At 48.7% G+C, this 15,828-nt stretch overlaps 1 protein-coding gene across 1 annotated transcript; it reads right to left on the bottom strand.

Annotated features, from left to right (window-relative positions):
- Positions 1 to 939: 939 nt before the first annotated feature.
- On the bottom strand, positions 940 to 6,700 carry MSX2 (msh homeobox 2). Its single transcript, XM_006752045.3, has 2 exons — positions 6,239 to 6,700; positions 940 to 2,321 (listed from the first exon to the last, which is right to left on the bottom strand). Exons 1-2 carry the CDS (start codon positions 6,615 to 6,617, stop codon positions 1,897 to 1,899), a joined length of 804 nt encoding a protein of 267 aa, XP_006752108.1. The 5' UTR covers positions 6,618 to 6,700; the 3' UTR covers positions 940 to 1,896.
- Between the last annotated feature and the right edge of the window lie 9,128 nt (positions 6,701 to 15,828).

Here is a 15,828-nt window from a genome sequence, read left to right as displayed (position 1 = left end):
AACGGGACTTGAATGAACCACCTTCCTCCTTCAAACCGAAAAGAGCATTTGTTCGGGGTCCATCTCCTTGGAAGGAGTTAGGAATGGTAAACGGAATGCGATTTGACACACTCCTGAAAGGGCAGAAGGCATCCACCCCCCACCCCCAACCCAGGGAATTAGTTACAATCTCCATTTGCAAAGAGCTATAGGTCCCTTTCCCCCAGTTTTAAAGCTGTTGCTGTTTTGGTAACTGGGAGATTTCAAGTTCAAGATTTTCCCTTGATCATCTACAAACCTCTCAGATCCCTCAGCCCCTCCACTTCTTTTAAGCTCATCTTTCACTAGAGTTTGAAAAACGAATAGCAATTCCACTTCTTTTCCATGAGTAACACAAACTGCCAGAGGAAACGTTTCAAAGTATTTCCTTGGATATTTTCAATCCACTCCCCCACCCCAGGCTGAATCTGGGCACAACTCTTAATTGATTCACACTAATATCATAATAAAAACCACCAGCCCCCTCCCCAATCTTGGTGGCGTTTTCGAGTTGAACTCAGCTAAGAACAGAGGGCCCCCTTTAAAATAACCGTGTTTGGACAAACTTTACTGCAATAAAACAAACGTTTAATTTAATTCAGAATAAGAGATAAGAAATAACTCTTCAATAAAATATATAAAATTATACAAGGCACCCTTTCAAAGGGATAAAAGTATACTGGGTGGTGGTGGGGGGAAAGATGGAGAGAAAGATGAAGTACCAGGGAGCTAAATGGGCTGTTTGACAACACCATTTTTAGCAAGTCAAAACATGGCTTTACCCTCTGCCCCCAGCATGTTAAAAAGTATATAAATTTTTCTAATAAGTTTAGCACATACAATAGGTACACACACAGAGAAAGCATGATTTTTTTTTTCTTTCTGGATCTATTCATTGTTCAAGAATATTTAGCATATAGGTAATGGTTAAGTATATTTATTTTTTTTTAAGCAGAGAATTAATTACACTCCCCGCCCCCCAATCACCTTTGCAATGTGTGAGGACTGACTTGTACCTAGTATTTCACAGAAACCATCAATTCCCCTGACATGCTTTAACTTTTTACTCTCCAATTATCTGAAATGGAGTTAAGCAACAGCCTTGAGAGGAATTAGGAAGTACTTCCAAGTCCCACCTTACCCCAAGGCATTCTCAGGATTCTTCTCATCCCCCTTTTATTGATCTTACCAAAAAAAAAAAATTAAAACTTTAACAATCTGTAACAATGTGGACAGAGGGAAAAATATAAGGCCAAATATGGTAGTATCTAATGAGTTTCAAATGCATGTAAAAATGCAAAAACACGATGTGTCCTCGTCATTTTGAGGAATCTCTCCATATCTACTTCCTATGCATCGTGCCTAATTCTAACCTTTGTTTTCCATAAGCAAAAGTCAATCATCCCATCAAAATCACCAAATGTCAGCAATTTTAGCAAATAATTGGTCTCTCCCATAAGAAAAAACAAATGGACTTAAGCAGTCTCTTTTAGGAAGGTGATATATAGAAAAAAGTATACATATGTGCATATAAATTTTGCCTTTCAAAATAATCTGAATTTTTACGTCTGCTGTATAAAAATGTCATTATATTTTATTATATATATATATATATTTATATAGAAAAACCATCAGAGCCAATCTTTGCGAAAGGAGGAGGGGGCATCTAGAAGATCACACCAAGAAAATGGGGCTTGGTGCCTCCAGCCTAAAGAACAAATTCGAACTATGTCTGTGGCCCTGTGGGCCTAGCCGCTTAGGGTGGCGCATGCAAGGTTTGCAGAGCAGGAGTACAGGCTTGGTACTGCCTTCTTGGAGAGGGAGGGGGCCGCCCATTTAAACAAACATCCATCACGGAGTCTATGGAGCTGGTCTTCCTTAGGATAGATGGTACATGCCATATCCGACTGGCGTCGCATAGAGTCCGACGGGCGGGATGGGGAGCACAGGTCTATGGAAAGGGTAGGAGGCTCCATATATGGATGCTGCTTGCAGGGGCGAGTTGATGGGGAAAGGGAGGCTGAAGCCAGAGGGCAGCATAGGTTTTGCAGCCATTTTCAGCTTTTCTAGTTCTGCCTCCTGCAGTCTTTTCGCCTTGGCCCTTCGGTTCTGGAACCAGATTTTGACCTGGGTCTCTGTGAGGTTCAGAGAGCTGGAGAACTCTGCACGCTCTGCAATGGAGAGGTACTGTTTCTGGCGGAACTTGCGCTCCAGAGCCAGGAGCTGGGATGTGGTAAAGGGCGTTCTTGGCTTCCGATTGGTCTTGTGCTTCCGCAGGGTGCAGGTGGTGGGGCTCATGTGTCCTAGAGAACAGAGAGGGAGTGAATTAGCAAAAGAAGTGGCTTTCTCCCAGGTATGTCTGTGTGGGCCTCCCCTCTTCATCTTTCAAAAAGGGACTTCTGTCAAATCCATGTGGGGGTTGCGGGGGGGGGGGGGAAGGAGGACCATATTTAAATGGATAAATTGCTTTATTTAAGAAATTGAGTCTTTTACAAAAAGTTTGGGAATTTCAGTGTACAGAACTTTCTATATGGGAAATTACAGCATTATGGATAAGGGAACTAGAAGAGCTACGAACCGGTGTCAAGGGCGTCAGAGTGCTCTCTGAGAAACAAAACCCCATCTCTTCTGAGCTGAAGTTCTCTGGCCTTTAAAATGGGGAACTGGGTTCTTAACAATCCTCACTTCTCTAAGATGTTGAGATAAGCCCATCGTAAGAAGACAAGTGAAAAAGGGTCCAATAAACTGCGTTGGTCCTCTCTCCACGCCAGCAAAAGTTGGAGTGCATCAGCATATTTATGAAGGATAATCGTGCAGATAAAGGTCCGTGGTAAATTAATAGCATCTCCCGATTGGGAGCAGTGCCATGCAATAAACAACCGCACAGCTGTCATTCCATCCAGTCTACAGATTATAAAACCTGAACATCATTTTACAGATCTGGATGTGGGATAAGTTTCTTGGCCGGGTGCTTCTGTAATATAAAGTTTACTAAGAAGGAGGGAAAAATTAGCTTGCTCATAAATGTAAATGTCAGGGGAAATCATGCTGCCTCCAAGTTGAGAGCATGTGATGACATTTTAGTCATCTCTAACCATTCTCTGGTTTAGAGCAAATGTGTAAATGATTAGTTTGTCGCCAGAATTTAGAAAGAGGGAATAACAAGCAAAATAAAGGTATGCCAACTGCATCCAGACTCCATATTTAAAATGGATTCAATTATAGGAAGTCATAGGACTGGGCATCCTTGTGATTCCATAGTTATCAACTAACTTTGGGCTTCTTTTCCTCAAAGGGAGGTGGAGGCAGGAGTGTGGAGCTGTGGGACAGAATGCTAAACAATTAATTTTCTGCATTTGGCTTTTATGAGCTATGCTAATTTTCCACAAGTAGCCACAGTAGTAACTCCAAAGTACTCATGGGGAGAATGTCGCATTTCTTGTTTAGTTACTTCGATGGCCCAAGAAAGAGTTTACACTTCATACTTGAGGGTGACACAACAAGTCCCACCCAGCCTCCATTTCCAACAAGAAAGGGATTCCTCCTCGTGTGACATTATTAACCATCACTTTAGTGACTAAAAAGTAAGAGGCAGTAGGTTCTACAATCGATCAAAAACAGAAACCGGAGAGAGAGGGATGGGTACACAGAAGTCCAGACTTGCATATGCTAATCCCTAAATAAGCCAGAGAGCTTGGGCACCTAGTTCTTAAATTTACAAATAAACTAACATCCCTGTCGAAGACTCAGAGACTTGGTTTCACCCTTCACAAACCAGACCTAGCTCCCTGGAGGACCCCACTGTCTCAAGGTACATACCAAGCTCCCAGTGTCTACACTTGATCCTGCTCTATGTTTGCAGGAACTTTGTGCCCTGAACAGTCATCCCGGTCATCCCGGCTGCTCCTAGAGGCTGCATTTGAACTACGAAACCCAGGCTACAGAGATTACACACATGTATCAAAGCCATGTAGCTAAGAGGCTCCCTCTCAACACTCCTCACCTCCCCCCGCCGCCCCATTTTAAACCAGTCAAAGGATGGATGCGGATAATACAAAGCAAAACGGCAGTTACCCTACTTCCTCCAAATAACAAACCTGGCCAGTGGCTCCCTCTTGCCCCAGGCTCCCGTGCTAGAAGCTCCTTGGACCCACCATTCCAACCACAGGGCTTCTGCTGCCATTTCTAGGCCCAAAGAGCTAATGAACCACTTTTGGTTTTAAAATTAAATCCTTTCTCCAGAATCTTGGATTTTTCTCATGGGAAGGTCATATCCAGGGCCCCCAAGCAGGGAAGTTCATCCTCTCTGTGGGGGGAGGGGGGCGGTTTACAGAGCGAGAGGGGAATTGCCATCCCACAACCCTAAGGCCTAAGGAAGTGGGGATGTCTAACCTCTGGACACCGCTCCCTGTAAGGCCTGAATCCTTGATGTGCTGATGGGCACTGACCCAGGCCTAGAAAAACATGCGCACTCAATATCTGTCTAACAAATTAGGTTCCTTAAAGTTTCTGAGCCTCTATTTCACCATCAATAAAATGGGTAATACTGTGCTATGTGGTTCAGGGTACTAAATTTTAGAATGCCCAGAGCCCTGTCTACCACTGGATAGGTGATCATTAAATATTGCCAAGGTGTTTTTGTTTTTGTTCTTGGGGAGGGGGGTCGTTGGTCAAGCCCAAACTCAGTGTGTGCTGATTCCTCTGAACTCCGCTGAAACGTCCTTGTCTGTTACCAGGAGGCCGGCTGCGGACACACAGAGATCAGATAAGATAATATGGTGAAAAGTGCTATAAAGCACTGTGCAAACTTGAGTTTAAATTCTTTGAGTCCTTAATCTCCACACCCTTTGAATCTTTCAGAGTTTCTAACAGGGTGGAGAGCTATGCCGGAGGGGACAGCCACTGCCTCCGGGGTATATGGCCTTGTTTTGTTCACAAAATACTATGCAACCCAGTCTTGAGGGCTGACTGAAGGAAATGAAGCAAGGTGTGGGTCTTTCTCCCAGCTTTGGAAAAAGTGCCTCGGCAGACCCTTCTTTCTCACCTTTTCTAAAGGTGCAGTGGGGGGTAGAGAAATCTTAAAGGCCAGGAGATAAAAATAAAAGGGGCTATAAGGAATAGACTTCTCCAAATTGCGTTAAGGACGCGGGCCCAAAAATAAGTGCTAAAGCTGGAAGAGAATTCAATTCTCCTGGGCTGCTTGCCATCCTGCCTCATTGGCAGGAAGCGGGGTGCAGGTGTGGGGACCTCTGCTTGGTTTCTCTGGGGAGAAGAATCAAAGGTGGTCAGGACACCCTACAGAGGAGCAGAGCTTGGACACTAGGGCCCCTTGCCCAATTCAGCCATTGTTGGTGACCTGGGTCAAGCAAGTTCAGTCCTCTTAAAGTCCGGGTGTCTGCATAGGGAATAACCACCTCTCCTGTGCCTCTGCCTACACTTGGGGGTTCCAGCGATCTCAGGATCTGGTGAACTAATGAGCATCATTTTGTAAACTGTCAAACGCTGCTGGAAGGCTGTTAGTTAATGAGCCCAGAGAGCCCACGCGCTTCGGACCCCGGCCCGCTCCCGGCGAAGGTGCTGGCTGCTGGGACGACAGGGAGACATTTCGTCCCGGCATCAGTTTCTGCCGCCATCCCTTCCTGGGATCCTGCGGGACCCATGGAAGATAATGATTTCTACCCAAAACCGGGGGTTAGAGTTCAGCTAGACTTATCTTTAAAATGAGGGCACATCTCGCTGGGCTGTGAACTCTGAAAGGAGGTACGGCACCTCCGCCTCTGCCTGGCACATATTCGAGTGCTCATTAAAAGTGGATCCCTCTTCATTCTCCGGACAGAAACCCGGTGGACGGTGAGACAAAAATAAGCAAAGTGGTTGGAGCGCAGGGCTGAGAGCTAGAGAAACCGATAACTGAGCGACCCGGCAAAACCAGCTACGCTGCGCCCTTCAAAGACCAGCGAATCCTCAGTTGTGTCGGATACTTTGCACAGCTAGGGGATCCCGAACACGCGCTGCGCGGATCTGACCCAGAAGGTGTCTTGGCTCCAGCCCGCTCGCAGAACTCTGGGGATATCAAGGGGCCAAGAACTCCCAGGCTCGCTTTCCCGGGAGTATAGTGCAGAGGGGTCTCCGTACCCCCAGCCTGGAATAGCGGCCCCCTAGCTCCCTCCAGAAATCCACAGACCCGCCTGCCCCTTGTCCGGCCCGGACGCTCACTCACTTGGCGGCGGCGAGTATCTGCCGGGTTCCTGCATCCATGCGGCTCCGTCTTCTGAGTTTTCCGACTTGACCGAGGCGGTCTCGAAGGGCTTAACCAGCGGCCCGGGGCTGTGAGCTTCCCGGGCGCCGTGTCCAGGCAGTAGCAGTGGCCGCAGGGTGGCCCCGGCGGAGGCGCTTTCGGCTGGCAGTGGGGACGCCTCTTTGGGCGGCTTCTTGTCCGACATGAGCGCCTCCACGCTGAAGGGCAGGCTGGAGACCTTGACGCGGCGCTCCTCGGCGGCCCCCTCCGCTCCCCCAGGCCCCGGGCCCGGCCCAGCCACCATCGCCGGGCCCTCCTCATCAGACGAAAACAGGTCATTGCCTTTGGACGGAGAAGCCATGACTTCTCTGCCCTACGTAGCTCCCCGCGCGCAACTCCGCTGGCAACCCGGCAGCGGCGACTCAAACTTTTTTGGGGGGAGACGGGAGGGGCGCGCCGGGAGCTGAGCCTTTCCTCCAAGGGGAAGTGGGAGACTCGGCTCAGCCAATCGGCGCCGGCTCTGGAGCTGACGCCACAGACGCTCGCCTCTGATTGGCTCTCCAGGAAGAGGCTGGGGCCTTTTTTTTTTTTTTTCCTGTTTGAAATAAATTAGGAGTTAATTACAGGAGCAGTCAGCAGAGTTGTTATTAGGAGATCCCTCAAGGGTTATAATCACGCCAAAACTGAAAAGTCCATGGCGTAATTAAGGCCGATTATTTAAAGAGGAAGTTCGCCGAGTCCCATTTCTTCTCTCTTTTGACCCCTTTTAAAAAAGCACCTCGCGCCCATACCACTTCCCCCAACCCCCCCCTCCAGAACACGTTTAAAATCTGCAACTGACATTGCAAAAACATTTGTGAAGCTCCTACTATACGTGGAAACTGAGCTAACTTTAGGAGTCAGCACTGAAAACACGGGCCAGCATCCCTGCTAAAGGCAGTAATACATACATGGAGCTTATAAGAGTATTTGTTTCGCCATTGGCGAAAGCTATTACCCCTAGAAGAAGAAGGGACCGAGAGCGCCCGAGAGGTGGTCAGGGACTGGTCTTCCAAAGTTGTGACTGGAAAATTTAAAGCAGTGGTCCCCATCTCTTCCACTCGAAACAAAACCAGCGCACTCTTAGAAAAATTGCAGTCCGCGTGTTTTCTTTCCCTCGAATCTCCTCTCTGGGCGACACCCGGATCCGACCTTTTCCTAAGGACTACGTGTATTGTGTGTTCGTGCGTTTGTTTGAGCCTATGTTTGTCATGTGTTTGGGTGCCAGTGTTTGCCTTCAAGGGGGAGGAGGAAGGAAAAGGCGCCGATAATACCTAGTGCTTCCCTTCCTCTTGCAAATCTCAGAAATACCGGCTTCCGAGTTTGCACACCCCAGGCCTATGTACATTTTTGAGAAGCACATTTTTATTCACTGCACCTGGTTTGAAAACAAAAAAAGCATAGATATCCTCACCCCACCCCAAATTATACCCTGGGTAATTACATCTCAAAGCCTTAGTGATGACTGTACAGCCCAGGGACAGGGGAGAGAGCTAAGAGTGCGCAGAGGCATTGGGTCTCTCCGCAGGCTGGCGGGCCAAGACCAAAGTGCTTCAAATGACCCTTTCCAGGCTGCAGCTGCTCTTCCCTATATCTCAACGAATAACCCGGAATGATGAGATAAATAGAAGTCTCCGAGCTCGGGCTCGCACACAGCAGATGCTTGCTAAACAGTTCCCAGACCCATGGAAGGAAGGGACATTGTTTTTAATTACTGAAATGATCAAGGTTTGGAGGCTACCTCCCAGTTCAAGAGTCTTAGAAACCTGACCCCCAGACCCATCTCTCTGATGCACTGTTTCCTTCATCCTAAACCTCTGCCTAGAGTGAAACTGTGCTGGCCGAGGATACCCTGAATAGGCATGATCTGAATCTTAGGGGGGTAAAAACAGTCTGCGCAGGCCAATTAATTCAGTTTGATTAGAAATGGTTCTGAAAAAGTTAAAAAGTAAAGAAGTCCTAACCACAGTCTTCTAAAACCTCTGGGTTTCTCTCCCACCAACCATATTCTTCCCTCCACCCCCCTCCCAACAAATTGGAAGCTCAAAGAAAGTTAAAAAAAAAAAGTAAACTATCTGGAGATGTATGCATTTCCCCCTTAAGTCATACTTGATGATAGTTGGCTTGATATACATCTCAAATATAGTACAGGTAAATCCAGATTAAGTCCTGTGCCTTCTAGAGGTACCCAGCAAGGTGCAGCCTATACATTTTGGAAGCAAACCTGAAATTCGTTTAGCCCTAAGCTGCCAAAGTGTACAAAAGGGTTCAGCTTTCAGTTGGGCTATACCCAGACACTGTTTTATAATTGTTCCTGAAAACTCTCTGTTAATATTTGCCAATTTGGGGGCACACAGGCTCATTCCTGGGAAGAATTTTAAAAATATATACTACTAGAGCTCTTCTGTTTTAATGAACTTTTCTGGGACAGGTTCCCCTCACTACTTTCAGGTCCTGATGTCCAGACAGAGAAAGCAAATTATGAAGCTGGAAAGAGGAAAATAGAGACAAAACGAGCTAACAAACAAACAAACTGGTGTTCAAAGCCGCGATGCCAACCTCTGTCCATAAATGAGCAGGAGAGATGCCCAGAGGGCAACCAGCCTGCCCACCTTTTCCTCTACCCTCCCCATTCCCAGCTCCCTGCTGGGGTGGGAAAATTCAGGAAAGGGTCTCACTTCAGTTAGAAAAAAGGTCGAACCTCAACAGAACCCTAGCCCTTTACCGAAAGCCCCCTCTGTGCTTTTGCTTCTGCGTTGGCTGTATTTTCTGGACATTTTATTCACCTCTTCCTGGCCGTGGGACCTCAGTCGCGTTACTTTGCCTCTCTCAACCTGCTTTTTTATTTCTAAAATGAGAGCTAATAATCCTTACCTCCCAGATGGCTCTTGCAGTAATTAAATTCAATAGGCTACACAAAGTAACTAGAAGGTGTAGGGGATCAATAAAAAATACTGTATGTCAGAAGCAGGAGCAATTTATCGAATGCTTTCTCTCTGCTAGATATCCAAAATGAGGCTCATCGCCAGCCTTCAGAGAGTTCAGGATAGGTTCTTCGTAAAATCTCCCGGGCTGAGAATTTTGCGCAGCCTTAAAAGTGCGCGGTGTAGGTGTAGCCCCTTGTCACAGGACTGACTATGGCGCTTAGGGGAGACTTAGTAAAGGTTAGTTCCCGGGGACGTTGACGTAGCTGCAGTATTTGTAGGAAGAACAGTGGGGTTTCAGAAGGAACCCCAGCGCGAAACGTCAACTCTGCAAGATACCTTAGTACCTGTCCTCCAGGATCTCATTTGTTTCTTCCAACACACCGCTCCGGGCGGGGATTATTTCCCCCATTTTACAGAGAAAAGCCTAAGGCTAGGAAGCACTGAGTATGCTACCCAAAGTCACGCAGATTGGAAGTGGAGGACCCGGGATCCCCACGTGCAGCACAGGGCGCCTCCTCACAGACCCTCATCCTTCCACAGTCCTGCGCTCCCGGGGGGATTTAGCACGTTCCGGGGCCCTGCACCGAGCAGCCGCGCACGCGCAGCGCAGGTCCCAATGTAAAAACACTACTTGCAAACTGTGGAGGACGGGGCGCGGACCCTAGCGTTTGCAACCCCCAGGACCCATCGCTGGATCCCGGCGGCTCGGAGGAGGCGGGGGAGGGGCGGAGGAGGGGGCTGTAGACGGGCCAGGGCTGCGGGCAGGCGCCAGGCGCGGGGAGATGAAAGGCGGGCTCCAGGGGAAGGGGCTGCGCCGGGTGACCAGCTCCAGCCGCGCCGGGCGCCCCGCCCCCGCCCCGCCCCGCCCCCGCTGCCCCGGGCAGAGGCGGCTGCCCGCGCCGGAGCCGCGTTAATTGCTCTCGGCCCCGGCACTCAGCCTGCGCGGAGCCGGGACAACCTCGCTCCAGGAGGAATGACAATTCGCCCTAATGGGACAACCTCGCTCCCAGAGGAGTGACAATTCCTCCTAATGGGCCTCTCGTTAGCGGCCTATTCTTCCGAACCCGGTATCAGAAGCGGGCAGACACGCGGGCGCCAATGTCCGCCTGGAATTCCACAACGCGGCTCCCCCATCGCCCCCACTCTCCCAGTCATTCGCTGTGTGACCTCGGGGAAAAGGCTGCTCCTCTCTGAGCTTGTTCCTTACCTGTGCCGTCGGAAGTAGGAATGAGGACAATCAGACTGTAGTGGGGTGGGCATATTTCCAGGCATTTAAGAGATCACTTGCAGAGTTACAGAGCGGGAGGAGGGGTAGACTGGCATTCGGTGTTGCTGCTTGAGGTTGCTTGGGGGGCGGGGGAGGACGATAAATCCCACGTTTTAGAAGTTCTGGACGTTCAAACCGGTTTTCCAGGGCCCCCGCCCACTGGAAAAAAGGGTCCTTTGCCAAAGTGCTCTGCAGATTGCACAAGGTTGCCTGAAGCCTGAACTTTCACTGGTTTCCCATTTTACAGATGAAGATGTGGAGGCGCAGACAGGAGGGAGGCTGGCCTGAGATCTGCTGTGGGACGACGAGCCTAATTCGACCCGGTGCCCTGGAAGAAGCCCACAATGAGGATGCCCTGGGGGCGGGGGGGGGGGAGAGGGCGAGAAGAGAAGGCGGCAGCCAGCCTTGGTACCGCTTGGCGGCCCCAGGAGCCTGGAGAGGGATGGGCCAGTTGCTGGAGACTTCCAGTTGTTTCTCCCCACCGCAGATGTGAGCGTTGTGAAAGGGGAAAGAGCCACGAGCTCCATTCCTTCTCTAGCTCTAGATTCAAATCCACACCCTACTTCTTACCATTTGTCATCCAGCTGGGTCTCAGCATCTTTCAGAAGGGGCATCCTAGTTGGCAGCTCGCAGGGTTGCTGCTGGTGAGGACTCGGTGAGAAGCCTTACCAGAAAAACAAGTAGCACAGAGTGGCACCGCACTCACGAGCAGTTGTAGCAATTGTGTCTCGAATCCTGGAGCTGCCCTGGCTTTAAACAGGCTTGAACCCCGTATTTGTTGTGCAACTCGGGATAAATCCCTTCATCTCCTTGGTTTCCTCCTCTGTACTATGGAAAGGCCTAGCATTCAGTGAGTGTTGGATATTATCATTTCTTAAGTCATTATTGATATTTTTACCTCCTCTTCCATAGATCTGCCTGGCATCATGCACTTCTGGGGTCCAATGACCCCATGCTGGAGGATTGGAAGCATGAGTCTGCAACTTTTTTCAGCATTGCCTCCCCCCACCCCCCCGGCCACCCCAGTTGGTAAAATGGGAATAACTACCCACCTCTCCAGAAGGAAGCAGATTGGCAACTCTGGAGTGAGGGATAAGGACTGAGGAAAGAAGAAATGCTTTAGACAAACGGCTCACCTCCGAGTCACATCTGTTTCCCAGTCCCTGGGTACAGCTTGCTGGCACCTTCCCAATCCCTGCTCCAACGGGAGGAAGGTTCCCAGGAGCAGGGCCCAGGCTCTGATGGAGCTCTGCACGAAAGGGGTGGTTTCAGGAAGCTGGGTGCCTGCAGTCCTATGGAACCAGTCTAGCCATCCAGGATGGCACCCAGGGGATCCTGCCCTGCCATTCACAAATCTCTGCCCACCCACCCCTTCTCAGTTTGCCCATCTGTAAAGCCAGAAAAACCACCCATCCTGGGCTGGGCTGAGGTGAGGTTTGAACCAGGGTTCAGTTAACTGTCCGCTCTCTTATTCCTCCAGCAACCGTATGATATAGGGGCCCTGATGATTCCCTAAAGAGGAGAAAATTGAAGCTTAAGGCTGGATAAGACTTTCTCACAACTAGTAAATACCAGGGTTTTGCTGATTTTTAAATTTATGTATTTTGCCTGAGGCAGAAGTTGCTCTGAAGGTGGGAGGGGAGGCATCTGGAATTGCTCACAGCAACGAAGTATCTACTCTTTCCACTTTCTTTCACCTTGACAGATGGGAACCTTGGGTTTGGGATGGGCTAAATAACTAGCAAGGGAACACAGACAAAGGGCACCCTGGACTGTGAGTTCCCAAATCCTTGGGCAGGAATCTCTGATCTCTCTTATTTGTTGGCTTCCAGAATTGTTTCAGCTTCAAACCTCTGCCATTTGGGCATGGGTGGGGGGGTGGGTAAAGGGAAAAGGAAATGTGGGGAGTTGTTTAATGGACATAATTATATTTTTTAATTAAGGAAGACAGATCTCTTTCAACTGCCCCACCCCTAGTAGCCTGGTGGGAAGTAAGCAAGATTCGCTTTACCTGTAGGATGAAGACAACTAGAAGCAATTATTCCGAATTTTGTTAGTCATTTCTAGGGGAGGGGTTGGGACACTGGAGCTGGGGCCCAGGCATGTGTCAGTCTTGGGAAGGGGCTGCAGGTCGCCACAGGCAGGAGGACCCTTGCGGGGGGTAACAGAAACTGTGCTCAACCGGAGCTGGAGGCGTGGCAAAGCGCTTTCAAGTCCAAGACTTGGCTTGCTCCTCAGGATTGTACAGGGGCGCAGAGATTCCAACTCTCCCGGAGTCCCTCTTGGCCTTTGCCCCCTGTAGTCCGTCACCCCATTTCACTGAAGGCGGAACTGCAGCTCAGAGAGGCATGGCCACTTGCCCAAGGTCAAAAAAAAAAAAAAAAAAAGTCGGGCTGGAGAGCGCATCCAGCCGGCCCCAGAGGGGAGCGCTGAGCCTTCAAGCCTCCGGGACCCTCCGATGCAGACACCCGGCCTCCCGGGCCTGGATCCACGGAGGTCTGATTTCAGAGTCCCTGTGATAGGAACCGTGTCCAGCACCCAGAATAGCCCCTAGCACAGCGAAGTTCTCAATAAGTACCAGTTGACCAAATGAATAAATCCAGAAGTCAAGGTCGTGGTGGAGAACGTGGGGGCAGCTCACTGGACTCGGAAGGTCGCCTTCCCCAGTGACTTGGAGTGAACCTTGAGTTGTGAGGAGTCGTCTCTGCGTCTTGACAGTTGGAACGAATGTTGGACTCATGTGAGAGGGGACAGAGTTTTTGATTGTCCACAAAGAAAAATAGGGCTCCTTCTACCCCAGACGCTGAACCCACCAGACTTAGAATTGACCTTCACACTCCCCCAGAAGTAGCTGCACATTTCAGAGTCTGAGCAAGAGTTGCCAAGATTGTCTCCTGCACAAGGTCATGTAGCAACTAAGTGAACCAGTCAGCATTGGACCCCAGGTGAATCTGACTCCAAACCCCAAACTGGTTTCCCTTTATTTTTCTCTGATGGCATTTCTCTTGTCCCTGGCTTGACACAGATAGGCACTCAGCATCACACCATTAGCTTCATCTGCTCCCTTTAGTAATAGCATGATTTTTTTGTTGCATTTCCCAGATTTTATAAAACAAGAGTGTGTTTACACAAGAGGAAAAAAAAAAAAGACCTAAATGTATTTAGAAATATAAACTGAGTTTCAGTTTCTCTTCCCTCTAATAATAGCAGTTGCTGATTATTGGACACTTGCTATGTGTCAGACCATATACTCAGCGTGAGACCTGCACTAACTCACTGAATCCTCACTAGAACTCTCTCTAGCAGCTTGTATTATTATCCTCATGTTACTGATGGGGGAATCTGATTCTCAGACATGGAAAAATCTAGATAAATAGAATTTCTTTTTAATTATGTTATTTACAAAGAGGTCATTCTCTCCCTATCCTCTACCTCCCTTCCTCCAAACCTAGCAAATAATAGTCACCACCATTTAAATAGGAAAAATAATTTTATTAGATCCACAAACTTTAAATCTAGTTAGGCCTCCCTCTGCTCATAACTTTAATAGCCTATGTGTCTTGTAGCTTGATAAAATTGGCACTTTTCCTGTTTTTCACCTTTCCCTGGCTCAGGGCTTTTTGCAATGGGCTTCCAGTTTCTGTGAGGAGGGCAGGAGGCTGAAGGGACAGGCCCCTGACCACAGCCAAGAAGCAAGCATTCTGATCCCCTTGGGTCCCTTACTTGCTGGGTGACTGAGCAGGTCCCTCCCCTCTCAGGATTCCTGCTTTTCCTCACAGGCAAAATGAGGAGGTACAGTTGCATTTCTTATCCCTCCTGGTTCCGTGGCTTTATGATAAGTGAGCGGGTGAGTGAAAAGTTCAGTCTGCTCCTAGTTCTGTCTACCCACAGACTGACTGAAGTCTCCAGGAAAGTGGAGACATAGCATGGAAAGATCACCAGGAGGTGGGGGGGGGGAGCACTGGTTGGAACCCCAATTTTATCCTCTCCCAGCTAAGTGTCCTGGGACAAGTTCTGCCACTTCTCTGAGCTGAGCCTCCTTCTCCCGTCTAAAAACTGGGGCTAACGAGCCCTATCTCAGGGAGTCAGGAGGATTAAATGGGCTCCTGGATATAAAACGTGAAGAGCAGTCAGTCCAGCATGTCCCTTGGGTGCTGGTCACCTGTGTGAGAAAGGAGAGGGCCTGACTCAGCAGAAGAGAGGCCTAGGAGGTAACCTGGAGGATAACTGTTGATGATAGAGTTATCGCTAACGCAGTTGCAAGCCACTGCAAAGAGGCTTATGAAAATCGTGCTTGCTAAGAATCCTCAGGACCATGGGGCAGCACAGGGCTTCTTGGCCCAGCTGGTGGCACAGTCCTTCTCGGCGAAAAGAGTCGAGGGTTTCCTGGACCCGGCAGGAAGGAACATCTAGGCACATGACAAGAAAGTCATTCCACTTTCAGGGATCTGTTAATCCTCACGTTATATTCAGGAGACTGTCTTGGTACACCTTTAACACCTTGACGATGATTGCTGACGTCCTGTGGACAAAGGACCAGGCTGTGACCTTCAGGAGGCAACAGCATCTGGCTGGAAAACACCAGCATCATGTTGCCTCCACTCTACTTATTTTCAGAGTTAACCCCTCTATGGCTGATGGCTAACACTGTGACATAAATTTCCCTTTATAAACCTTTTTTTTTAAACAAGTTTATTTAAAGTTAAACATTAATTAAAGAATACCACTGTTGGTGCCGGGGTAAGGCCAACAATCATAATGATTGTTCTTCGACAAGGGAACAATCATGTAGGTGGATGCCTGAAATTTGCGTTAACACTGATTTACAGGGGGCAACACTGCATTTCCAACCACATAAAGTCTGGTTGGAATGCTGCTCCACCTCCTCCTAGCTGGATGGCCTTGGGCGAGTTACTTACCCTCTCTGGACCTTGGATTCCTTATCTGTAAAGCTATGGGGATAGCGATCATTCCGATCTTCTAGGTTTGCAGGGAAGAAGCTACTACAGAGATAATAGATGGAGGACCACACCACATTGGATGGATGGGGTTGTTTGTAGCATTAGTAAACAATAGATAGGAGAATTTGTTCAAAACACGGGCTTGTTTCCCCTGGACCAGGCTCTCGGCTAGCTTAATAGTAATTGTAAAAGAGGGGAAGAATTCTTTGAAAGCGGGAGTTCTGTTTAGAAATCACTTACCCTGTTTAACTAGCTCAGCGTTATTGCCTGCTTTGCAGACTGTCATTTCTCTAGGGGACACTTTTAGAATCATCATAGAACATCACTAGGCTCTGTAGGCAAAATTAAGACACCTGTAAATTGCAAATAGGGCAGAAA

Source organism: Leptonychotes weddellii, chromosome 7 (genome assembly GCF_054177405.1).
Source record: "Leptonychotes weddellii isolate Sample4059 chromosome 7, ASM5417740v2, whole genome shotgun sequence".
NCBI lineage: Eukaryota > Metazoa > Chordata > Mammalia > Carnivora > Phocidae > Leptonychotes > Leptonychotes weddellii.
Note: the sequence above shows the minus strand (reverse complement) of the source record. Positions and strands in the feature narration are given on the sequence as shown.